The 27,423-nt window shown below is 43.1% G+C and overlaps 1 protein-coding gene across 2 annotated transcripts in view; it reads left to right on the top strand.

The window, feature by feature from the left end:
* The window catches only part of ARSB (arylsulfatase B), a 166,364-nt gene that overhangs the window by 29,287 nt on the left and 109,654 nt on the right, over positions 1-27,423 (top strand). For both annotated transcript variants that reach the window (XM_047778172.1, XM_047778173.1), the window contains exon 4: positions 4,262-4,469. In XM_047778172.1, coding sequence (XP_047634128.1) covers positions 4,262-4,469 — 208 coding nt within the window. The remainder of the gene's footprint in view (positions 1-4,261; positions 4,470-27,423) is intronic.

Here is a 27,423-nt window from a genome sequence, read left to right as displayed (position 1 = left end):
GCATAGTAATAAGAAGCCCATCCCCAGGATGGCAGCAGGTTGCTGTAGATGAAGAGTGAGCTGAGGTTGTGGGGAAATTGGCTGCAGCTGTTTACTGGGAGGGCCTTAGGACAAGAGGTTGCAGACGGTTCCTATCTGTGGTGGAGAACCTTAGGACCCGAGTTAATTGTTCTTTCCACTGGGCCACTGTGTAGTACAAAGAACAGTACTCTTAACTTTTTTTTTTTTTTTCAATTTAAAAGTAGAATAGAAACGTTTCACATCTAGCGCTATTGTCAGATGAGTTGTTCCATGAATAAAATTCACCTTGTGACAGCTGAAACTTTATTTTTACAATATGGGATGGAAGTACTCTAAAATGTGGTCCATGGCTCCTCACCTTATGAAATGGGCTGCACTGTTATTCTGCCTCCTGGTGACCCAGACCATCCTGCCATGTGAGCAAGGCTGTTTGCCCTTACTCTAAATAGCCCTAGATCACCGCTGATGAAATGGGGAAAAAGACAACGTGTTTTGTTCAAGGAGCACCTTTACTTGTAAGTTACTAGCATTGAGTCAGCAGGTAGCACGAGATGGTTGCGGGGCCGGTAACAGTCACAGGTCAGGACAGCCTGCATCCCTCAGGGGTTGTTTTCACTTCCTCACTTATGCCCCTTCTGGTTGGGCTAACAGAAGTCTGACCACTGTGCAAATGAGGAGGGGGTGATTTTATCATTTTAATCCCTCAGAGTCAATGGTCATGTCTTTAGTCACGAAGCAATAGTTACGCGAACGATTTTCAGGTAATTTTCAACTACATTTAACACAGTGAGCAGAATGATTTCCATACTGAACATTTATAAGAACTCCCCCCCCCCCCTTTTTTTTTTGCTTTTTAGAGCCCTACCCACAGCATATGGAGGTTCCCAGGTCCAACGAGAGCTATAGCTGCTGGCCTATGCCACAGCCACAGTCACAGCCACGCCAGATCCATGCCAGATCCTTAACCCACTGAGCGAGGCCAGGGATCAAACCTGCAACCTCATGGTTCCTCGTTGGATTCACTTCCCCTGCGCCACAACAGGAACTCCCTATAAGACGCTTTAATGATGGTCCCAGAACCATTCCTTCCTCCCCTAGTGGTTATGAGAACTCTGCTCCCCCAACCTCCCCAGCCATCACCTCCAGGGGGCACTTGCTGGCTGGAAATTACCTGCCCTTCCGCTCCTTTGCCACAGGAGCTGCCGCATCACCCACAGTGACCTTGGTGAACCTGTTTTCTCCCTCTCCCATTTCTCCACCCCTGCCCCTATAGAGAATCCAGACCAGGGTCCATATTTATGTGGGTCAGGCCACTACCCTAAATAAGTGAAGCTGTTCAGGTAGAAAATTGGAGAGCCCTTGGAAGTGGGGTGTCTCCAGCCATTTGTTGTCAGATGCAGTGTGGGCATGGAGTTATCCGAAGCTGTGATTTTTCAAGGGAATAATAATAATTAACAACACAGGTTTTTATGTGACATTACCTGATTTTTAAAACTTTATGTGGGTTGCCAATTGTTGTAGCCTTCCAAGGTTAAATCCTTCCCCGGCCAGACCGTGGCTGGTGGCTGGGTGTGGGCTAATGCTGAAGACCCAGCTGGCAGCTCCCACCGTGTACTCCCACAGCCTGGATGGGGTCACAGATGCCCCTGCTCATCCTTTCCCCTCCGGACATCTCAGCCCTGGGTCCCTCCTCCCACCAGGGCAGGGTATTTGCTGAGAGCCACTTCCCCATGGTCTGGAGGAAGATCGGTGAGTTGCGTGGCTGGACATGAACACGTGTGTGTCAAGGGGCAGCAGAGGCAGAGCTGATGCCGTGTCAGAGCTGTTAGCGTTGCCTTTTGGAGCTGGCATTTGGAATGTTTTCCCATGGAAATAATGTACAAAGGAAGGCGAGGGTCTGCCTTATCACGGTTGTCATTCCATCACCTGCCTCCTCAGTTAAATAGGTTTTAAAGTGAGGACTTTGCTATTTAACAGCTATTTTGGAACATTTTTATTTGGGGAAGAGGTATTTGTAAGTTCCAAAGATCTGAATTAAAAACACTATCCTGGCTGTCCCTTTGAGTTCTATGTATGTCTACCCATTAGTCTATCACAAGGATATATAATATATAATCTCAAAGAATTTATCAACAATAGTGGAAAATTGGAGTCCCCCTCATGGCTCAGCAGGTTAAGAACCTGACTAGTATCCATGAAGACACAGGCTTGATCCCTGGCCTCACGCAGTAGGTTAAAGATCTGGCATTGCCGTGAGTGGTGGTGTAGATCCCAGATGCGGCTCAGATCCTGTCTTGCTGTGACTGTGGTGAAGGCTGGTGGCTGCAGTTCTGATTCGACCCCTAGCCTGGGAACCTCCACATGCTGCAGGTGCAGCCCTAAAAAGCAAAAGCAAAAAAAAGAGAATGAAATATGAGCCCGCCTCCCAGTCTGCATTCTAACTTTTCTCCATTAGATTATGAGATTTATCGTACTTTATTTATGCCTCAAATACTTTGACGGAATTGTATTTTCACTCTTGGGTTGAACCAGTTATTGTCTCTTTGAGGGTTTTCAACTCTGTAGGGAATTCCTTGGTGGCCTAGTGGGTTAAGGATCCAGTGTTGTCACTGTTACAGCTTAGGTCATTGCTGTGGCACCGGTTTGATCCCTGGCCCCAGAAGTTCCACATACTGTAGGTGTGGCCGAAAAAAAAAGATGAAGAAAGTGCCTTCAGAAAGACTCAATTTAAAGCAAGAGACTAACCCAGAATACCACTAATGTTAAATGCTGTAAGTTGGTGTAAGAGGCAAAATAGAATCAGTGTGTCACACTCCTTGGTTTCTGGGAATTAAATTAGCCTTTTGTTTGGTCCTAGAGCAGACTAACAAGGCATAGTGTTCACTTGTTTTCTCATAAAAACATCAAAAGTTCCTAGCCCTTTCCTGAAAGGTGGGAACTTATTTTTCAACTAAAGCAAAAAACTTGTGTCCATCGGTGCATATCCACACTGCAATAGTGAGGTTTCCAATAGGAAATTCCTCTAACTAATGTGAGCTGGTGCAAATCATATAACCTTTCCAGGCTTCCATTAGCTTACCTATATAGTGGGTATAACAAGGTGGTTTTGAGTTATTGCATGAGACAGAATTATCAGTAGTATTATTATTGTTTGGATCAGAGACTTCTAGGCCACTTTAGAAATCAAGCTTTTATTTTTTATAAAATCCACCTATTTAAAGCACACAGCTCAGTAGTCAATTCACAGAGTTATGCAACCATCACCTCAATCTAAGTTTAGGACATTTTCAGCACCCCCAAAAGTCTCACACCTATAAGCAGTTATCATTCATCACTCCTCTCCCCGACAACTCCCTATAGCTTGAGGCAACCACTAATCTACTTTCTGTCTCTATGGATTTGCCTCTTCTGGACATTTCATATAAATGGAATCATGCAAATGTGATCTTTGTGATTGGCTTCTTTCAGTTCATGTTTTCAAGGTGCATCTCTGTCATAGGATGTGTCAGTACTTCCTTCTTTTTTATGGCTGGATCATATTCCTTTTATTGCTGTATATTGCTGAAAATATACTTCATTTTGTTTATCCATTCGTCAATTGGTGGACATTTTGGTTGTCTCCACTTTGGGGCAATTGTGAATAATGCCACTGGGAACTTTCATGTACAGGTTTTTATGTGGATATATGCTTTTGTTCCTCTAGGAACGGAAATGCTGGCTCATGTGGTAACTCTGTGTGTGTTTAATAATTTCAGGAACTGCCAAGTTGTTTTTCAAACTGGCTGCACCATTTTATATTCTCATCAGCAGTGAATGGGAGTTTCAATTTCTCCACATCCTTAGCAACACTTCTTATTTGCCCTTTTTTGAATTATAGTCATCCCAGTGGGTGTGAAGTGGTACCTCAGTGCGATTTTGATTTGCTTTTCACTAATGACGAACGAGGGAGAGCCTCTTTTCATGGGTTTATTGGCTGTTTGTATATCCTCTCTGGAGAGATGTCTATTCATATTCTTTGCCCATTTTGTAACTGGGTTAATTATCTTTTATGGTTGAGTCTTATGAGTTCTCTAGATGTTTTGGATCCAAGTTTCTTATCAGATGTATGAATTATAAATCTTTGCAACCCAATCTGTGGGTTATCGGAATATTAGTTTTATTAGCTGATGAATCTGGAGCTCTCTCTGGTGTTTAATGCTTCCATGCCCACTTAACTGATTTGCACAAACTCTCTTTCCAGCCTCTGTTTCTCTACCTTGCTCTCCAGTCTGTCCACGAACCCCTTCAGGTCCCCGAAGAATACCTGAAGCCATACGACTTTATCCAGAATAAGAATAGGCATTACTATGCAGGAATGGTGTCCCTCATGGATGAAGCAGTGGGAAATGTCACTGCTGCCTTAAAAAGCCGCGGGCTCTGGAACAACACGGTGTTCATCTTCTCCACAGGTGAGTCTGTCAATAGGAAAAGCATCTCTCGGCAAAGCTGAGGACGTGGTATTCGAGACATGGAATGGAGACAAATCAGAGCACTTAGCAGTTCCTGATTAAAATAAATGCTAACTGCAAGAGTGGAGGCATGATGATCATGGATAGAAAAATGTGTCTAAGGAAAAAGAATTATGAGCCTTCCCCTTCTTCCCTCAGACATCAAAATATCCCCGGACTATGCTTGAAAACAAGCTCTAAGAAACTGAGTGAGGATGAGAGGACCTCACTCCTCTGCAGGGCAGCTGGCAGTGAATCCCCAGACTGGTTTGTCCCCAGCGACCTCTGTGGCCCAGGCATCCTCTCTGAAAAGGGCTCTCCATATCCGTGCAGAGACCGATGGAGACATTAGGAAGACATTTAAGAAATAGAGCCATTTAAGTCTAGGCTGGAGTCTCCAACTATAGATTTTTTTTGTATTAGCAGTTGTCTGACAGTGAAGGCATACATGTTGGTTATAGAAAAAAATCAGAAAAGAAGGAAAAAAGAAAGTTTTTGAAAATCTTTTTCATTACGGCAGTGTCATTCTGATTCCTCATCTGTTGTGTGTGGCTCCCCCCCTTTTCATTAGACGTAGAAAGTTCCCTATGATGAGCTTTGAGTGTAGGTCATGGTTTCTTCCTTATGCTGAGTACCTCAGCTAGAGTGCTTTCTATCTGAAAATGCAGATGCTTTGTAAGGGGACAGTTCCTCGTGTCCTTATTTCAGAATTGTTTGGCCTTCCATCTCACCTTTCTCCTGTTCTCCCCTTACGACACTGTTATTTGGATATTGGATCAATCCTCTAATATTCTTAGTTATTTTCCTCTCCTATTTTCTTTCTTTTTCTTTTTCTATTTGAGAAATTTCCTTATCATCATTTTCTAGCCGTTCTGTTGAATGCATTGCAACTATCGTATTTTTTAATTATCAAGAACTGTTTATTGTTTTCTGATACATCCTTTTTTGTCAAGTTCTGTTTTTACTTTATAAACATAATAGTTTATTTCTCCAAAGCTTGTGCTCTTAACCATTAATTTGATATGTATGTGAATGTGTATGTACGTGTGTGTATATATATATATACATATATGTGTGTATTACATGTATGCTTACACATATTTTTTCTTTCCTTTTTTCTGGTTACACCCTTGGCACATGGAAGTTCCTGGGCCAGGGATCAAACCTGCGCCACAGCAGCAACCTGAGCCACAGCAGTGACGATGCCAGGTCCTTAAGCCACTGAGCCACCAGAGAACTGCAAATATCTTTTTAAATTCATTTGTACTCCCAATTTATCTCTTTTTTTTTTTCCTAAGGTTTAGTACTAATTTAGTAATTATTCCTGGGAAATGACCTCACAGTTTGAAGACTTGGAATTTACAAGTTTATAAAACAAGTCTTTTTTGTAGAGATCACGATTATGCAATCTAAGCATAAATTATTTCCTGAAATGCATGTATATATGTGGATTGATGTATCATACATAGACTGAAAAGTACTCAGAAATGAAAATGGCAGCTCTAGAAAACTGCTGCAAGTCTCAAAACGGCTCCTGTGACAACAGATGTTGAGGTCAGGCATGCGTGGGATCAGGTGGAATAAAATTTTTTCATGATATGTAAGGGTAGAAAAAAAAGCAATATTTTAAGATCTGTATATCTCTTTTATTATATTAAGTGTGTATACATAGTTATATTTTAAATACATAGTTGACTGTTTCATAAATATCCATAATATATTATTTATTCAAGTCAGTAAAAATAATTATTGGAGCTTTTCACTGAGAAAAATGGGAATTACTTTATAATAGAGTTAGCTTATGTTCTGACACTATGATATATTAAGAGACATGTTCATCTGGGACCATCTTTGCTTTATTGGGCTAAAGCCAACTTTTTTTATTTCGTTTTTATTTATTTTTTCAGTATAATGATTTTTATGTTTTTCCATTATGGCTGATGTACATACAGTGTTCTGTCAGTTTTCTACTGCACAGCAAGGTGACCCAGTCACACATACATGTACACATTCTTTTTTCTCACATTATCATGCTCCATCATAAGTGACCAGTCATAGTTCCCAGTGCTAAATCCAACTTTTAATGTACATGTATCTTTATTGTACTGCTGTATTCAGTTTGCTAGGGTTTTATTTGGAATATTTGCTTCGATGTAAAAGTGAAAGGGGAGTAGCTGGTTTCTTTTTTCTGTCTTGGGTTTTGTCGTATTGGTTATACACACGTAAAATAGTATGGGTAGTTTTTCCATCTTTTTCTGTGCTCTGGAACAGCTTACAGATTGTTTGAAAGAACCTTTTTAGGAGGCTTTAAAAAATTATCTCCATAGTTTACATTTTTTTTTCGCTGAATTATATTGGTGTGGGGGATAGGCCTTTAAAATATTTTAAAATTAATTTTGCCTAAAATACAGTGACCTCTTTGATCTGTATGCTGTGATTATTTTTCCCTCCAGGAAGTTTTCCTCATTCATATTTTAGCTTGTTGCTTTTGTTCTGCTTGATTTATTTCTCAAAAATATCTTTAATTTGGCTGAATTACTGATTCAGCTTTTCTGTCATCAGTTTCACTTTTCCATCCTTTTTCTCAGTCTTCTTGGCGCTTCTCTGCATTACCAGTTGGACATTTCTGCTATTTAAATTTTGCTTTTTAATGTCTCCACTGGAGGAGTTCCCATCGTGGCTCAGCAGAAACTGAATCTGACTAGTATCCACGAGGACACAGGTTCAATCCCTGGCCTCGCTCATTGGGTTAAGGATCCCACATTGCTGTGGCTGTGGTGTAAGCCAGTGGCTACAGCTCCGATTGGTCCCCTAGCCTGAGAACCTCCATATGCCACTGGCGCAGCCCTAAAAAGGCAATAAAATAAAATTAAATTAAATTAAATTAAAATCTCCAGTGGAAATTATTCGTTATGTTTTAAGTATCTTTGCAGTCCTTTGTTTGCCTCAGTCAGTTCTTTTTTCTTCCAGGCTTGTTAGTGATAATCATGACTACTGCTTGTTAAATATTTATTGCATGCCCAGGCTGTTCTGGTGCTTTTCCTATATACTTTCTCATGTCGGTCATGTTTGACTCAGTAAAACTCCTAGTAGCCTTTTGAAATGGGTTCCTTTATCCCTGTTTTACAATTGAAGAAACCACAAGTTAAAGAGGTTAAGCGATTTGCCCAAGGTCTGAATGTTTGTATTCATCCAAAATTCATATGTGGTGGTGTTGGAAGCTGGGGCCTTTGGGAGAGAGGAAGGAGCCCCCATGAATGGGATTAGTGTTTTTTACAAAAGAGGCACCAGAGAGATCTCCAGCCTCTTCCTCCATGTGAGGACACAGCGACAAAATGTTGGGCTCTGAACCAGAGAGGGTTCTTATCGGAAGGTGACTATACTGGCGTCGTGACCTTGGACTTCCCAACTTCCAGAGCTGTGAGAAACACAGGTCTGTTTATAAGCCACTCGGTCCATGGTGTTTTGTTGTAGCAGCCTCAACAAATGGAAGAGCCAGAATTCAAACCCAGATCAAGCTGAGATGGATGCTTGTTAAACCGCATCGGCCATGGTTCTACATCTCATCTTTTTCTTCTGTCTTATCCCATTGTCCCTAATCTCTACGTGTTGCATTTCTACCCTTCTGTTCACAGAACACATGCTTTTCCTGAATCTTTCTGAATAGAACTTTTTGTTCCCATTGTAAACCGACTCTATCCTTGTCCTCTGAGTGCAAGCAGTGGAGGATCTGTCCACCCAGAGTGCATGGCTGTCTCTTAACCTCGGGTCACTGTCCCCTGGTGAACTCCTTCTCAGATCTGTAGCTTGGGGTCAGGCTGGTGCACACAATTCACTCATTTCCCAATGGCCTGTAAGCATTGAGTTTTCTCCATTCTAGAGAACTTGATTGAGCTATTTGACATTTCCTCCTCTTCGGGCTGCCTGGATCTTTGGCGTGGTTACCAGACTCTTTCTGTCTCCACATCTTCGGGCTTTTCTTTGGGGGCATGTGCCAGGGTACTGTGCTCTGCTGCCGCACCCTTTCTTCTCCTTGTTTCCTGGGAGTTGTGGTCTCTACCTGCAGATAGGAAGTTGAGGAGGTAATGATTCACTGCTCATGTCCAAAATTAGCCCTGCCCCTTCCCCAGGCTGCCTTCCTGCCTCTTTCCAGGTAGGCCAGTGGCTCCTTGTCATCAAACAGGTTACACCAGCCCTGGTCTCTTCAGCTCAGTTTCTCCAACCTTACAGCTTATGAAACTTTCTCCAGGGTTCGCTCTGACATTGTAAGTTATTTGTCAGTCCTTGTTTCTCTGTCATCATGAATTTTCTTCCTACTCTAATTGATCACGTGAGGTTATTCAACTTATTCTGTGTCTGCATTGTTTTAGCAGAATGTTGTTTAAGAGAAGCAACACTAGGAACTGTTAGGAAGATACCAGTCAACCTGGGTGCCTGTCACAGCTGAGCCTCATTGCTAAGTTTACCAGGAATTGCCACACAAGTCCAACCCTGAGTAAAATCAGCTAAACTCAGAACCAGCTCTGGAGCAACGAGGTCATGAATTAAAACTGGGAAAACTGATTCTAAACCTTGAAAAGAAAACAGCGATTGATCTCAACATCTTTTTGCAGCTATGATATGTTTATCTTAGCTCTTATCAGAATCATGTTTCACTTACGTTGAGAGGAAAGTTTGACTGTTAAGAAGAAACCTCATTTGCAGTTCTTCCTCTGGAGACTTTTTCTGTGTTTATTGACAATTTCATTGCCTGAAGTAGAATTTAATCATGTGCTATAATGGCTATAATAATGTAATTCTAACCCAAGGCAACAGGCCCTAGATCTGGCTGCTTGCAGAGCAGTGATTCATTTTTTCCAGTTTTCTCACTTGACTTCACCTAGCACTGCTCTTCTTTATAAGCGTAAAAATACTGGGTGCATCCAAACAAATAAGTGTTGAATCCATTAGGACAGAAAACCCTGACATAAACTGGCTGCTTGGCATCACACTTATATTTAGTGAAAAGAAGAGGGAAAGATTTGATTTTTTTTAGGATTCGATGGTTGAGGACAGTTTTTTGAAAAAAGTCATTTTTTTATATCCTGGGGGAGACTCATGAGGCTTCCTCATTCCTTATCATTATCATCTGAGCACGTCAGGTGGTAACTCTCCGTGTGCCAGATGAGAACCTCTTGCAGTAGTGGAGTGTTAAAAACTGAGGAGTTCTCGTTGTGGCTCAGTGGGTTCAGAACCCAGTGTAGTCTTTGTGAGGATGTGGATTTGATTCCTGGCCTCATTCAGTGGGTTAAGGATACGGTGTAGCTGCAAGCTCCGGTAGGTCACAGATGTGGCTCAGATCTGGCGCTGCTGTTGGGAAGGCTAGCAGCTGTAGCTCTGATTCAACCCCTAGTCTGGGAACTTCCATATGCCACGGTGCCACCCTAAAAAGAAAAAAAATGCAGTTTCTGAGGTGAAGGCTGTGCGACTTTGTGAATGAACTGTCACTGAATTGCACACACCAAGATGGTTCATTTTATGTTATATGAATTTCACCTCAACTTTTAAAAATGCAATTTCTCAAACTGTTAATACTTTACTAAATCAGAAACCCTGGATCCGGGCCTGGGAATCTCCATTTTCAAATTCAGAAATTTAAGAACTTTTGATCTGAGGTAAATTATTCAAACCCTGGGAATTTACTAATGAAGAATGTGTGTGCATATATATATATTTCTTTAAATAGTGTATTATTATACATATATACAAGAATATGCATACATACAGGACTATATACATATATTTGCCCAAAACCAACCAGGTTTGAAATTCAACCTCTTCTAGGTGTTTTTATTTCAGACAAGTGCACCCATTTCTAGAAACAGACTCTTGGAAAAAGCTAGTAAGACAAATTTAATCATTCTGCTCTCCATGCCTTTACTGCATATAAATTATAGCCTTGGAAGATTAACGACACTCTTTTTTACAAGGTGTGATTATTAGTGCCGTTAAAAACCTAATCCTTGCGAACTTAATATTCTGTTCTTTTTATACAAAGATGACCCTTCTTATCCCTCTTTGAGCGGATAGGATCAGAGTTCAGTTCACAGCTTTCCTGCCAATTAGTTACGTCGACTCCAGCCTCAGTTTCATCACTGATTACATGCAGGTTGGCTGATAATTCACTTATTCACTCAGCCTCTCATTGCAGATAGAAAGACACATAAGACATGGTTCCAGCCCTGAGGAACCTCGCAGTCTAGTTGGGCAGACAAGCAGAGGTACTATTATGATGCAATGGAAAAGTGTGTGGAGATCTTCCAGAGCCCAGGGGCCTGGGGAGGCTTTCTGGGATTTAAAGGGAGTGCGTTGGCCAGATAAACTGTGCGCAGATGGGGAGGAGATGGGGCAGCCCCATCGGCTGTGAGAGAGGACCATGGACCCGGGGCAGAGGGGAGAGAGCAGTTCTGTCGGAGCTTCAATGGGGCTGGAGTCTAGAGTGCAAGGCAGGGACCAGCAAGGGGTGAGGTTGGAGAACGTGACTGTGATCTACAAGCCTGCACACAAGGCACCTGTGTAGGTGCGGAAAGCAATCTGGAAGGTTCTTGAAACCATCTAAAGGCAGTGGGGAGGCACCGAAAGGCTTGAGGGATTGATGTGGAGGATGGTTGGAGGCTGGCAAACCTTTTAGAGGCTGTGGCAGAAAAGGGGGCGGGGGCGGGCAGAATAAAGGCAGAGGGAGAATGGATGGAGCTGCAAGGAGAGTTTCAAGAAGTGTATAGGCCCGGAGTTCCCTTCGTGGTGCAGCGGAAATGAATTAGACTAGGAAACCATGAGATAGCAGGTTCGATCCTTGGCCTTCCTCAGTGGGTGAAGGATCCGGCGTTGCTGTGAGTGTAGGCTGGCAGCTGTAGCTCCGATTGGCTCCCTAGCCTGGGAATCTCCATATGCCGTGGGCGTGGCCCTAAAAAAAAAAAAAAAAAAAAAGGCAAAAGAAATGCATAGGACCATGACAGAAGAAAATATAAGAAAGGGAGTGTGTGTGTGTGTGTGTATACATATATACATGTATACATGTATATATATGACTGGTCACTTTGCTGTAGAGCAGAAATTGGCACACTGTAAAACAACTACCCTTAAAACTGGCTTGGGCCAGTTGACTTTAAGTGTTTGTTACTAGGGAAGTTGACCATTGTGTAATGCTGTGTTTTTGAACTTCTCATGGAGCCATCCCTTCTGCTGACTCTGGGATGCATCTGTTGGGAGCTGGAGAGGGTGCAGCTCATCGTCAGAGAGCCCATGTAGTCTGCCTAGCAGTGGATGCCCTTTGATGCTGGAGTGGGTGTCCGCAAGGGTATTTGGAAATGTGCAGTAATGGTTTTGGTTGTCATAGTTATGAGTTGTTACATAGTTACATAGTTGTTACATAATTACATGGTTGTTTAGTTAAGAGGATGAAGTTACCTTTGAAGGAGAGGCACCTGTAATGCTCAGGCCAACCCTGTGCAGTGAAACATCCCAACACAGATGCCAGCAGCACCAATATCTAGGAACCCTGGCCAGATCCCATAGCACGTTTCTGCTTAAACAGAGTAATTTATTCCAGAGCCTAAACTTGTAACAAGTATTATCTGATCTTTCACAAAATTCTTTGTGATTTAATATCTGAGAGCATTATTCTTTAATTCCTCTAAATTTTATGTCCTTTTCTCCCTCATATATTAAATTCCCTCCAAAACTGGTACTGGCCAATGAAGAGCCCCCTCCCCTCAGTTTAAATGTGCTTATGCAATTGGCAGACATAGATATTATAGAAAGTCTGTGCCAGGAACAAAGTTATCCGATGCTGGCAAAACAATCTCACAAGGTTCTTCAAACCCTTAAAATGCATTTCTGACAAAGCTAAGGAAAACCTAAGAGAATAAATGGTATAGTGGATCTTCACTGGCTTTCTCTTTGCACACATCCCCCTTTTCAACACAAACCACAGAGAGAAATGACCTCACGCAGCTCAAAACTATGAGATGAGGACCATCTTTTCCCTCGCCCGGGGTCCTTGGCTCATTTCATCTTAAGTGTTAATGTTGATGCTAAAAGCAGAGTTCCCTGGTGGCCTAGCAATTAAGGATTCAGCTTTGTCACTGCTAGGGCTCAGGTTCAGTTCCTGGCCCAGGAACTTCCAAATGTCCATGCTTTTTAAAAGCATGTTGGATCACTTTAAGATTTTATTAGCAATAGGCAGTAATGCATACAGATTTGTTGATTATTTTATTGAGAGAATGATGTCTTGTATTTGTCTTCTCTGTGACAAACCAATGAATCCTCAAGCCCGGAGTCTAAAGCAAAGATATTTCTCAATCCCTATGTTTATCAGGTCGTCAGTGTTTTATTAAATTTATGCTTACATGCTATGATATAACATGCATTATTGATATTATGAATTCCCTAGCATGAGAAACAGGAAATAATTTTTATTTTTACACTTCTATGGGACGTGGCCCTTCCCTGAGTTTATAAATAATGGAAAATACATATTTTACTGGGCATATTTATTGTCTAAATTGGAAGCCTTCCAATTTGTTTGGGTTTATTTTCTTATCTTGCTTTGCACGGCATTTGAAGGTCACATCTAAAAGGGACCCCTTTCATATATTGTACATTTCTCACAGAACTTGTTAGGGCCTGAAGTCCCTGTGAAGGCAGGAGGAGTGTCAGGTCTGACAGGCTGCACTGGAGGAGGAAGCAAGATGAAAAGCAGAAATAATCACATGGGAACCACAGTCACAGCAAGAGGAAGGGGCTGAAGTAAAGCTGGGTCTCCCCACGTATTAGATGAAGGTACGCTGTGGACAGCCGGAGGCTGAAAGAGGGGACTTGGTGGCCTAGAAAGTGTTGGTTTCTGAATCAGCAGAAAGTAGATTGTGTTTCAGGTCTGTTTGGTCTGGAATTAAAAAAAAAAATTAATGTCTTTGGGGCTTGTATGTTGTATATTTAAAAAAAAAAATCCTTGTCATTCATTACAGGTGGAAGATAAAAATTTAGGCGTCAAAGGAAGGCCCAGTATTTTCAACCCAGACCAAAGCCATGAGTTGTTGATACCCCTGTTTTCCAGAATGTTGTAGGGATTGACTCTGTAGTCATTTTTCTGAGAAAACAAACAAACAAACAAAAAATGAGAGTGGCTGCCTTTTAGCTCCTAGAGAACCCAAACAACCTAACTCTTCCTGATTTTATTCTCTGTGTATAGGGCGCTCCCCGAGGCAGTGGTAGCAGCTCTGCATGTGTATAGGGTGTATGTGAAACAGAGCATTTGGTGGAAACCTGGGGATTTCCAGGGTGAGCTTTGGCTGGCGCTCTGTCCCAGGTGCCTCTGCACGAGGTTTATTTATTTATTTAGTCTTTTTCGAGCCCGCACCCAAAGCATATGGAGGTTCCCAGGCTAAGGGTCCAATCAGAGCTGTAGCTGCCAGCCTACACCACAGCCACAGCCACACCAGATCTGAGCTCCATCTGCGACCTACACCACAGCTCACTGGCAACGCCGGATCCTTAACCCACTGAGCAAGGCCAGGGATCCAACCTGTGATACTACTCAGATTCGGTTCTGCTGAGCCACCATGGGAACTCTTTTTTCTTTTTTTTTTTTCCACTTGAGGTTTATACGGTGACTGTGCGGCTTTCCTGCCTGCTCTGAGGAAAGGCTGCCATCTCCTTCCGTCCCAGGAGTTTAAGGAGCCTTCACTTCTGAGGAGGGCCTCGGAGCTCTTTGCAGGAGGTGGCCTTGCTGTGCTTGGCCTCAAACAGGCTGCTCACCCTTTGCTTTCAGAGGCATGAGACTCCCCCTGCCAGGCCGAAAAACAATAATAATCGTACATTTGAAAAAAGCCCCATGGTGTCTCTTGCTGACTTTGGCAGTTAGGTACAAAGCATCAGCAAAACGTTGTACACAGACACCTGCCTTCCGGGCTTGTTCCGTTCCTACAGAGCAATCCTTAACCTGGTGGGGGCTCTTTCTTCATGTGTCCTTAATGAGAAAATATTTCAGAGATTATTGGCACCCCAGGTTTGTTCCTTTCCGGCGGTTTTCACTCTTAACCAACTGTAATCTCTGTGATCGCCTTCCTATTTTTCTTTCACAGTATGGGCCCCATCTAATCAACCTCTCCCAGGATGACTGTTCCAAGTACAGTGATTTTTTTCCCCCCCTTTCTCATTTCCACTCCAGAACACTTTCTTATTTGTGCAGCATTTGACAAAAATGAAAATGGCCTCAAAAAAACTTAACAAACCTTAGGGAGTTCCCACTGTGGCTCAGTAGATTCAGAACCTGGCTAGTATCCATGCAGATATGGGTTTGATCCCTGGCCTCGATCAGTGGGTTAAGGATCCAGTGTTGCTGTGGCTGTGGGGTAGGCTGACAGCTGCAGCTCTGATTTGACCCCTAGCATGGGAATTTCCATGTGTCACAGGTGTGGCCCTAAAAAACAAAACCAAAAACAAAGAAAAGAAACGAAAAGAAAAGAAAAACCTCCAGGGAACTATATCTAGTCACTTGTGATGGAGCATGACGGAGGATCATGTGAGACAAAGAATGTATATATGTATAGACAGGTGACTGGATACTTTCCTGTACAGTAGAAAATTCACAGAACACTGTAAACCAACTCTAATGGAAAAAATAAAAATGATTTAAAAAAAAAAACCTACATGACATCAACTGCTGTAGAGATCACCATCGAAACCTAAAGCTTTGTCTGTTTTCAAAACAGTCTGTCATCTGGTAACACAACCTGATGTACACAGACACGTACGCATTAATCAAGAGCATAAAAGAAGTGGGGGGAGGAGATAGAGGAGCGCTGTGTTTGCACCAAGAAGACTGGCTTCATGGTGCTACTCGAAAATCGCACTTTGGGAGTTCCTGTTGTGGCTCAGTGGTTAACGAATCCGACTAGGAACCATGGGGTTGCGGGTTCAGTCCCTGCCCTTGCTCAGTGGGTTAAGGATCCGGCGCTGCTGTGAGCTGCGGTGTGGGTGGCAGACTCGGCTCGGATCCCGAGTTGCAGTGGCTCTGGCGTAGACTGGTGGCTACAGCTCCGATAGGACCCCTAGGCTGGGAACCTCCATGTGCTGCGGGAGCGGCCCAAGAAATGGCAAAAAGACAAAAAAGAAAATCCCACTTTGGTGTCTCCTTTGATGTTAGAAGGTCTTACTCAAGTCCAGAGGTAATAAAGCAAGCTGAACGGTGGAGTTTGTTGAAAATCCAGTCTCCCAGAGTGGCCTGTGTGCATGACGTACGCACAGCTCTGGTCTTTTGAGTCCCTGAAAGGCTTGGCCCGATTGGTGCCTTTGATGGGTTGTGATCACCAGGCGAGGTCACCTGACCAGTGAATCATCATTTTCTTCTTGACAACAGATTTAGTCATGGTAAGCATGACTGTTTTATTTAGGACAATGTACTGGTCCTGAGGAGACCTGACTCTAAATAAGACACGGTGTGATCTTTGGTGTGAGGCAAAAGTATCCCATTCCCTTGGCGGCAAGGCTGGGACCTGGCAAACGTATAGTTTGGCTCTGACACATGCCCTAAAAGGACTCGAGTTTATTCCCTGAGCTCCAGGCTGAAAATCACTTAGTGCAAGGAGGAATCTTACAGAGGGCCGTGTGAGTGGTCGGGGGATGACAAGAAGTCTATAGAGCCAACTAGTCCAGCACAGAACCCAGGAAATGCTTGCAGGTGGAGGAGTATGCTTGCATTCAAGATAACAGCAACACACCCACACACCAACACACCTGGACCTGTCAAAATCAAGTGGTTGGGACAGAAAGGTGAAGGTGAGAGGAGAGAGCCTCTGGGTCACAATCAGCAGGGAGGCTGCAGGAGGAGATGGGATATAAATTAAATGGTGCTTGAGTCACTGCTAAGCTATCAGTAGGTGAATGGAAAGAGGACAGGACCTTTTGGCTGTGTGGAGTGGTGTGGGCAGATATGCAGGCGGGAGAAGCACAGGTGTGTTCTGGGTGTGGCAACTGGGCCAGTCCAGCCTTCCCATTGGTGTTCAAAGGGGCGTACAAAGCCATAGAGGTGAGTCCTGGAATGGCAATTCTGCTCGAATATAAGGAAGGAAAATTATGTAATTTAACTATATAATTTAAAATATTTTGGTATTAAAAGAAACTGGGCGCATCATGGAACAGAATACCGTTAATTTCATGGCTTTTTTTTTTTTAATTTTCAAAATCTCATATTTCCACTTTTGGTCCTTTAATGGAATAATTTTAAATTATTTAAAGAAGATCAACTCCACGCGTTTGCAAAACATTGCCCACTAATTCTCACCTAGCGCTCGAGACAGGAGCTGTGGTTCCTCCAAAGTGCCTATGGGAGGTGGGGTGAGCAGTCCAGCCCTTGGCCACGTGATGGAGGATTTTGCTTAGCTGTGAAAGAACCCCAGGTGACACCGTGACAGTGCAGGTCCTGGATGGCAAATCTCTCTTTTTTTTTTTCCCTCCTCTTTATATGGCCGTGCCTGCAGCATATGGAATTTCCTGGGCTAGGGGTCGATGTGAAGATGCAGCTGTTGCCTGTGCCTCGGCCATGGCAACACCAGATCCAAGCTTCACCTGCAGTCTCCTCTGCAGTTTGCAGCAAAGCCAGATCCTTAACTTACCGAGCCACAGTGGGAACTCCTGGATGGCAAATCTTGATGGTGGTTGGTGTGACCTCCCCTGCAGGATGCATCAGACATGATGCATCAGACCTCCATGTGCAGGTCTGGGCCTGTGTCTGCACTTCTGCTAAGAATGAATGCAGGGAGCCTTGGCTGCCTTGGTCTCCCTGGATAATGGAATTCTTTCTCCCCCGCTGGTCCTAAGCCCTAAAGTAAGCTTTTCTAGGCCCTCTGGCTCCATGCTGTTCCTTTGTTTTCAGCATGTTTTGGCTGTGAATGATCAGGCAGTTGAGATCACAGGTTCTGTTTTCCTAGGCAAAGGCAACCCCCCCCAACCCCCGCCGCCGCCCCCAATGCTGTCTCCAGCTTTTCCCAGCTTTGAGAGGGCCTCAGGCAGACTTTCCAAGCTCTCGTGGCATCTCAGAGGCCGATCAGAGGCCAGCTTGATGGTGGGCAAATGGGCTTCTAGACCTTTCTTTTCCATTTTTTTTTTAACCTCTATGTTTTCTGGCCTGTGTCAGATTAACTTTGTGATGAAGTGTTTTGTTATAATTCTAAACTCTGCCCAGGGTTGTTGGTAGCTTTCTTGTATCAGGGACATCTATTCACAAGGTAAAGGAATGAAGAAAATGCCCAGAAGACCTTCGTTAATCCCTTACTAAATAGCGCACCAGCCCTCATTATTTGGGAAAGAAAAAGATCCAGGTTTGTGTTGTCCGATAGGTGGACACTAGCCACAGAGGGCATTTAAAATATGGCTCATTTGGATTGAGCTGTGCTCTAAGGGTCAAATACTGAATTTCAAAGACTTCGTATGAAAAAAGAGTGTAAGATCATAGCTTAGTAACTTTTCTATTGATTACATGTTGACCCATTTTTAATATACTGGGTTGAATCCCATCTCTTATTAAAATTAATGTTAACTGTTTCTTTTTACCGTTTTAAAATGTGGGCGCTAGAAAAATTTAAATAACGTACGTGGCTCAGATTATATTTCTGTTGGACCACGTTGCTTTAGATTATAGCTTCCCAATAATTCGTACCTCGTGGGAGTTCCCCAGGGATTTTTTATTGAAGATTTTTTTTTTTTTCTCTTAATGATCAAGCTGAGATGGGACTAACACGTCTTAGACTGTGGGGTTCTATGAGGCCAGAGCTGTGTCTGTTAACCTTCATTGGAGGCAAGCATGGTCATTTTGTTTAGGATGCTGGCTTTGAAGGCCTTTCCAAAAACAGCCTTGAGCATTGACAGCATCATTGAAATAAGGGCCTTGCCTCCCAGTGACTCCACTGGAAGATGTGATGCATTTTGTTGCATAAGTCAAGGGTTGGAATGTTAAAAAAAAGAAGAAGAAAGAAGACAGTCTCCTTACTTGTAATCCGTACCTCCAGTGGGTCTCAGCCCCTAGAAACGCATTTGGGCAAGAACCATGATCATCCCTATTATTATTTTATAAATGCGTAATGCGGCTGTGATGGAGACAAGGGGGGAAAGAAAGTCTTTTCCACCTGCTCTAAAGGAAACCCCGAATATTTAACCTATTTGCTGCAGTGTGACTACACTTCCTTCTGGGTGCCAGAGGAAATGTTATTACAATGTGTAACAAATAGGATTATGGGATCATGAATCAACATATTATTATTATTATTATTATTTTGTCTTTTTGCCTTTTCTAGGGCTGTTCCCGCAGCATATGAAGGTTCCCAGGCTAGGGGTCTAATCAGATCTGTAGCCACCGGCCTACACCAGAGTAACAGCAACGCCAGATCCTTAACCCACTGAGCAAGGCCAGGGATCGAACCCACAACCTCATGGTTCCTAGTCAGATTCGTTAACCACTGCACCACGACGGGAGCTCCATGAACCAACATATTATTAAATGCCCATGGTGCATGACATTTTCTTTAAAATTTTAATCATTAGGACTTCTATAGGTTGAATATCAACTTAAGGCCTCTGTATCCATCTTTTACCATCTTTTGTAAGATTTTTAAAGTATTTTTTTTGATAAGTTCATTACTAGGAAAGTATTTCTCCATAAAATTTCCAAAAAAGAAAGTGTTTTTTTGTTTTTTAAGAGTTCATTTTTTAAAGAGCAGTTGAGGTTCACAGCAGGATTAAGAGAACGATGCATATTTCCCCTCACCTCCTGGCCCGCACACATGCATGGCCTCCTCCTTTATCAGCATCCCCCACCAGGGTGCCTTGGCTTCTTGGGGTCTTTAAAACATTCCCTTTGTTCTAGAGCCATGTTGTCCTCTAATTCTCTGGAGTCGATAGGAAACAATTAATCAGCTTTTTGTAAATAGGGATGTCATCAGCAAGGAGGTGATTTGTTGAAAAGCCTAGGTCATCAGTAACAGAAATGGTTGGAAAATTTACATCTTTTACTTTCCATCCCTGCAACTACATTCATAGAATCACGTGGCTGTGTGAGTTCTCAGGAGTCTTTTAACCACAATGGAACATGCTCTTCTAAAAAGTAAGGTGTGTCTCATTTGGGGGTGCACTTCTTTTTATTTATAAAACTGTTCCACACTTTGTTCAATGGCATAGTTGTTTTATACGATGTTTAGAAAGTTGAGAGGTAGGAGTTCCCGTTGTGGCTCAGCAGATTAAGAACCTGACTAGCATCCATGAGGATGTAGGTTCTATCCCTGGCCCCGCTCAGTGGGTTAAGGATCCAACATTGCTGTGGCTGTGGTGTAGGCTGGCAGCTGCTGCTCTGATTTGACCCCTAGCCCTGGAACCTTCATATGCTGCAGGTGCAGCCCTAAAAAAAAAAAAAGAAAGAGAGGTAAATGGGATTCTCGATCTTGGTACTTTTCGTTTCTTCCCAATGGCAATTAAAAAAAAAGATTTAGGCATCCTCGCTGGCTTCTTGGAAGCCAAGTTGCCATGACGCTATGAAGCCTTCATTATCGCATTCCCGCTGCTTGATTTCTCAGCTCCGATTCTTGAGGAATTTTATCAGTCTTATCACTGTGTATGACTAAAAGCCACTGGCATTTATTTTCTCTGCAGGAGTTTATTTACTTCTCTCAGATGACTGTCCCTTTGTTGACATTTTCTCAAGTCTTGACGCAGGGATTGATTTTGGAGCTTCGACGAGATCCGTTGTTACAGAGGGCAGAAACTGTGTTCCTGTGGATTAGTGCACAGTCTGGGTGACTATCCACTGGGGATCCTGCTGAGAATTGTAAATGAGAAACAAGTGATGGGTTGTGAGAATGAGGGGCTCTGAGCCTGAGGATGCAGAAAAGAGCAGACATAAGCAGTTTCTTCCTCGGAGACACCCAGCCAGTCAGCCAGCATTTGTTTCCTTAAGCATTTGGGGCTCGAAAAATGTTCAGAATCTTGAGCGTATGTTTGCAAGTGCAGGAATCATGGTCAATGGTCCTTCTTAGACAGTGTGTCTAAGTAAGAGACAGTTTGAAAAGAAAAAGTGATTTTAAATGCTCTATTTTATAAGATGATGCTTTGCTTTTAAAGTTACATGCTATTATCTTAATTCCAATTCATCTGTTCCCTGAAGCCCCCTCTGCTCTTGCCCTTGTTCTCTTTCATTCTTCTCGACCTTGGGTATACATCACAGGAACTTAGTAATGGACCTAGATTTTCTCCCAATTTAAAAGAACACACCAGAATCGAAAAGGCTGCACATAACAGAATGATCGAGAGTTGTAAAGAAAAGACCATTACCCAGAAACCGGTATCAGGGTCCTGCTCTCAAATCTGCCTCAGCCTAACTGCATGACCATAGGAAGTAACTTAACCTCGGGGTTCAATTTCCTCATGTACAGTATGAGGCTTTTGTCTTTCTAGCTCCAACATGCTATGATTTGGTAGAGACAGTGGCAGTCAGTTATGAACCTGGGGCTGTGATTTTTGATTTTTGGATTTTTGATGCTCTCTCTGCTTGGGCTACAGCAGCAGCTTGTATGCCGGTAGTTTATCTTGGAAGTGATCCTCGGAGCAGCAGTGAGAGGCTGAGATTGGTGAACAGGAAAGGAAGGGGAAAGCCACACGCTATCAAGCTGCTGGGCTCAGTGTCACTAGTTCCCTTGAGAATCCTGATGAAATTCGTCTCAGAATTGTCACTCTGGGGGACATCTGGGGTAAGCGTTTATCCAGTGGGTGGGGGCACCAACAGGCACCACCTCCCAGCATCTCTGGGTTACACACGTGTGAGTTCCTCAGTGTCAGAGAACCTGTGGGCTCCGGACGAGGCACAGCAGTTGCCATGTGAGAAGATGACCAAAGCCTGCTTTAAACGGGTCACTAGAATAGCAGCTAGCGACAGCAGAGATGTGGGGCTATAAGGATCTACCGTGATGCACAGCAGTGTCGATGGCAGGTTCTTAATAAGTGTGTTTTTTAAATGAAAGCCTAGAGCCAAAGGATGCAACCATGGCTTTGCTTTTAACCAGATCACCCACTGTCCCTTAAACTCATCTCTTCATCCAAAAAACAGAGAAGAGCATAAATACCTCACATTGATTACACAGCCCCTGCTCAGTCTTACCCATTTGTTCTGCAGTCTCTCCAAGGTGGGTCTCACCCTTCCCATGGCTTCTGGGCCATTATATCAGCGTCTTCCCCAACCTTATAAAGCCAGTCCTGGGGGCAACCCAGCCCTATACCTGGCTCTGCCCAGACCTGGCTTCCTAGCCTCTCCCTATGCCCAACATGCCAAGGAGTTGGTTTTCCGGAGGATTCTCTATTGACTGACACTGGAATCTTTGTGGGCATAAGACCGTGCTCTATCAGCCAGGTGGGCTTCCAACAAGAGCAGAATTTGTGATGACAAAATTTGGCTAAGGAGGCACTGCCGGGACTTGGGCTCTGGACACCTGAGGGGCTGTGGAAGGTTGAATGTTAAGGACGTTGAGTTTGCCCAGGTGAATACAATGAAACGAGAGAAGGGTAAGATGGTATAATAAGAGCTGGCTAAGGAGGAAATGAGGGCTTGGTAGAGGGTTGTTAAGATAGGGTTTAAAAGAATGACTTCATGCCATTTGTGGCAACATGGACAGACCTAGAGTTGATCATACTAAGGGAAGTAAGTTAGAGAGACAACTATCATGTGATATCCCTTCTATGTGAAATCTAAAAGGTGATACACGTGAACTTATTTACAAAGCAGAAACAGGAGTTCCCGTCGTGGCTCAGTGGTTAGTGAATCCGACTAGAAACCATGAGGTTGTGGGTTCGATCCCTGGCCTTGCTCAGTGGGTTGAGGATCCAGCATTGCTGTGAGCTGTGGTGTAGGTCACAGATGCGGCTCGGATCCCGAGTTCCTGTGGCTGAGGCATAGGCCAGCAGCTACGGCTCCAATTCGACCCCTAGCCTGGGAACCTCCATATGCTGTGGGTGCGGCCCTAGGAAAAGGCAAAAAGACAAAATAAATAAATAAACAAACAAACCAGAAACAGACTCAGAGACACATAAAACAAATTCACGGTTACCAAATGGAAAAGTGCGGGAGGGTACATTAGGAGTTTGGGGTTAACAGATATATACTACTATATATAAAGTAGATAAACAACAAGAAGGACCTACTGTATAGCACAGGGAACTATAAGTATCTTGTAATAACCGATAATGGAAAAGAATCTGAAAAAGAATGGATATACACACACACACACACACACACACACACACATATATGAATCACTTTACTATAAATCTGAAACTAACCCAATATTATAAATCAACTATACTTCAATTTAAAAAAAAGATATGGCAAAAAGGTGGTGTGTTTGAAGGATAGTGTATCCTGAGGGTACTTGATGAATTATTGAATCGAGGTTCTGGACCAGTGCTGTCTAGTGGAAGTATAATTTGAATTACAAGTGCAAGCCGCATGTGTGGTTTTAAATAGCCACATTTTTAAAGAAGTAAATGGTGAAAGGAATTCTGGTAATATATTTTAGTCAAGCCAGTATAGATCCAGAATACCATCATTTCAACATGTAATCAATGTACAACGTTATCAGTGAGAGAGTTTACATTTCCTTAAAAAAATAGGTCTGATGTGTATTTCTGCTTGCCTCACAATCGAGAGGAGAGCAACCACATTTCCAGTTCTCTATAGCCACGTGTACCAGGTGGCTACCATTTCCCCCCAGTCTTACCGAGATATAATTCATGTATTAACATGGCATAAGTTTAAGGCGTTTAACATGATGATTTGATATATGCACATGTGGTGAAATGATTACAATAAGGTTAGTTAACATATCCATTACCTCATACAGTTACCCTGTGTATTTAGGTGGGTATGTAGTGAGGACATTGAAGATTTACTCTCTTAGCAACTTTATTTATTTATTTATTTATTTGCTTTTCGGGGCCACCCCTGTGGCACATGGACTTTCCCAGGCTACGGGTCGAATCGGAGCTGTAGCCGGCAGCCTACACCGCAGCCACACCAACCCAGTATCTGAGCCACATTTTTGACTTGCACCACAGCTCACGGCAACACTCAATCCTTAACCCACTGAGCGAGGCCAGGGAGCGAACCTGCATCCGCATGGGTACTAGGTGGGTTCGTAACCCACCAAACTGCAACAGGAATGCCATCTTAGCAGCTATAATATATACAAAACTGTTGTTAACTAGAGTCACCACTGCTATCTCTTAGGTGCCGCAAACTTTGTCATTTTATAATTGGCAGCTTGTTCCCTTTGACCATCTATATTTTCTTCCCCACCCCACACCGTTGCCCGTCTTCCCCACACCACTCTGTGTTTCTCTAAGTTAGGTTATTTTTAGATTCCATATATCACATAGTATTTGTGAGATCATGCAGCAGTTGTCTTTCTTTATCTGACTTATTTCAGTTAGCATCGTGCTCTTCAGGTTCATCCATGTTGGCATAAATGGCAAGATTTCTTTCTTTTTTTAATAGCTGAGTAATATTTCACTGTGTATGTGAATATATATATATATATATATGTATATCTCCTCCATCTGTAGACACTTACAGTATTTCCATATCTTAGCTTTTTTTTTTTTTTTTTGGTCTTTTTGCCTTTTCTAGGGCCACACCCATGGCATATGGAGGTTCCCAGGCTAGGGGTCTAATCAGAGCTGTAGCCGCCGGCCTACGCCACAGCCACAGCAACACACTGCATCTGTGACCTACACCACAGCTCACAGCAACGCCGGATCCTTAACCCACTGAGCAAGGCCAGGGATCGAACCTGCAACCTCATGGTTCCCAGTTGGATTCATTAACCACTGCTCCATGACAGAAACTCTGTATATCTTAGCTATTGTAAATAATGCTGCAGTGACCTTGAATTGGGCAAATATCTCTTCAAGATAGTGATTTCATTTCCTCTGGACTTGTCCTCAGAAATAGGATTGCTGGATCAGATAGTAGTTCTATTTTTTTTTTTACTTTTGTCTTTTTAGGGCTGCACCCACGGCATGTGGAGGTTCCCACGCTAGGGGGTCAAATCGGAGCTGTACCGGTTGGCCTACACCACAGCCACAGCAGTGAGGGATCCAAGCTGCGTCTGTGACCTACACTACAGCTCATGCCAATGTCAGATCCCTAACCCATGGAGAGAGGCCAGAGATTGAACCTGCATCCTCATGAATGCTAGTCAGATTTTGTTTCTGTTGAGCCACAAAGGGAACTCCTCGTTCTATTTTTAATGTTTTAAGGAACCATCATGCTTTTTTTCATAACGACTGCCCTAATTCACATTCCCACCAACAGTGTACAAGGGTTCCCTTTTCTCTACATCCTCTCCAGCCCTTGTTATTTTTTGTCCTTTTGATGATAGCCATTCTAACAAATGGGAGACGGTATCTCATTGTGATTTTGATTTGCATTTCCCTGATAATTGGCGATCCTGAGCACCTTTTCTCTTACTGTTGTTCATTTGTGTATCTTCTCTGAAAAATGTCTGTTTAGGTCCTTTGCCCATTTTTTAAATTGGCTTATTTGGTTTTTTGCTTTTAAGTTTATAAATTGCCTATATATTTTGAATATTAACCCCTTATTAAATAAGGGGTTATAAATATTTTCTCCCATTCTGTAGGTTGCCTTTGCATTTTGTTGGTTGTTTCTTTTGCTATGCAGAAGCTTTTTAGTTTGATGTAGCCACATTTGTTTATTTCCGGTTTTGTTCCTTATGCTCTTGGGGTCCCATTCAAAAGTCATTGTCAAGACCAATGTCAGGGAGCTTTTCCCCTGACAGTTTCAGGGGAAACTGACAGTTTCAGGTCCTACATGGAGGTCCTAGTCCATTTCAAGTTAGTTTTTGTGAGTGGTGTTTGATCAGGTCCAATTTCATTCTTGTGAATATCAAATTTCCTAGTGGTTACCATTTTGAACAGCTCAGTTCTACAGGAAATGAGTTGATAAGATGATTGGTGGTCTCTGTAGGGTGTGATGTTGGAATGGAGATTGTGGAGGGTTGCTTAAATTTGTCACTGCAAAGTCTAATGCGACTGAGAGTGGGTCCCTATAGATTGGTGGAAGACAAGATTGTTTAAGAGGGGTATCAGGTCACCAAGGGTCCAGGATTTTGGAAAGATCATCTGTAATCAATATTGAAATCCTCCAGGATAATGACAGGAAGGGTCCTAGAGAGAGTGCGAGGATGCTAGGTGTTGAAATCCTCAAGGGATATGGCGGAGTGATCCAGGAATCCATAAACACCTGCAGTGGAGTAGGTCAGTCAGTGGTATAGTCTGTTGGCATGAACTTCAAGCCTTGGCAGAAAGGAGCGATGGTTAGAGAGAAGGGCAGGGAAAAGTTAGGAAGGACAGCAATGAGCAGCGAGGCTGTAGGGGAAGCAGTGTTCTCAGGGAAGAGCCAGGGGTTCTGGAAATGGGAACTTTTGCTGATGATGGTCTATGAGGAGCAGGGAGAGAGAGTCTCAGATGTTGGGAAATTCAGATTGGGAGTCATCAGATGTGCAGAGCTGTAGGAAATGAGGGTCCAGGGAGGGTCCAGGGGTTGATCCCCCCGACTGCTGTTGGAGGTGTGGGTCCTTGTAGCTCACCCCGCCTCATCACCCATTGATGGACCTGTTCAAGTATCCACTCAGCTAGTCTGTGGCCAGAGGGTAGAGGACCTTCTGAGACTTAAGAGCACAGTGTATCTCCTGATGCCTCACTCTCCTTCTGTCTCTTGTTTGAGACACTCCTCTAATTACACATAGTAAGCTTGTTTCAGATAACTAACTTAGTTCAGGGTTCATTTAAAAATGGTAATAGGAGTTCCCGTTGCAACGCAGCAGAAACGGATCCAACTAGTAACCACAAGGTTGCGGGTCAGGCTCAATGGGTTAAGGATCCGGCATTGCCCAGAGCTGTGGTATAGGTTGCAGATATGGTTCAGATCTGGGGTTGCTAAGGCTGTGGCGTAGGCCCGTGGCTGTAGCTCCGAATTGACCCCTAGCCTAGGAACCTCCATATGCCGCGGGTGTGGCCCTAAAAAGCTATATATATGTATCAAAATATTTTCTATACACTATTTCTTAAACTTGTAATGCCTGGAGTACAAAATTTTTTTAAATACAGAAGTGTTTGAAAAATACGTTCATCTACCCAACAAATATTCTTTCCCTGGTTCCTCTGTGCAAGGCTTTATGCTAAGCACACAAAAGTGAATCCGACTTGACCAAACTCCCTCAGGCATTTACACTGTAGAGTGATCCTGCCTGAAGTCCAGCCCAAGCTAGCTCTTAGCACTGGCGGTCTCAGGTCCAGGAACCACCAGGATCTTGCAAATGCATTACCATTTGGGGTGAGTAGACACCACTTGTATAGAATAAAGACTATGCAATCCCATTCTCCCTGGTGCCCCTCTACTTCCTTCTCCCAGACTGGAGAATGGGGTTCCTGATTTCCTGTATTTAAGTTGTATTCATCTAGAGGAAACCTCACACTTAAGAAAAATCTCAAAGCTCGCTTGACCCTGTTTTATTCCTCCTCCTCTACCACCTTCAGAATTACAGCATTGGGGGTGTCATGCAGAGTGCAAAGGGTTAATTAGGGTACCCTTCATCAGCAGAGGAGTGAAACCACCAAAAGAGGTCAGGCACTTCATGCTTTTGTGAAAACCTAATTAGCAGCCTTTCATGGCTGTAATTTCTAATTACTTTTTGAACTGGGGAGAAAATGTTTTTGCTAATTAGATAATTATTTGGTAGCGACCTTTTGATAAAAAAAAATTGTTTTGACTCTACACATGTCTGGAGAAGAATTACTTAATTTAAGAAATCACTGTTATTTT

The sequence above is a fragment of the Phacochoerus africanus genome, chromosome 4 (genome assembly GCF_016906955.1).
Source record: "Phacochoerus africanus isolate WHEZ1 chromosome 4, ROS_Pafr_v1, whole genome shotgun sequence".
Classification (NCBI taxonomy): Eukaryota; Metazoa; Chordata; class Mammalia; order Artiodactyla; family Suidae; genus Phacochoerus; species Phacochoerus africanus.
Note: the sequence above shows the minus strand (reverse complement) of the source record. Positions and strands in the feature narration are given on the sequence as shown.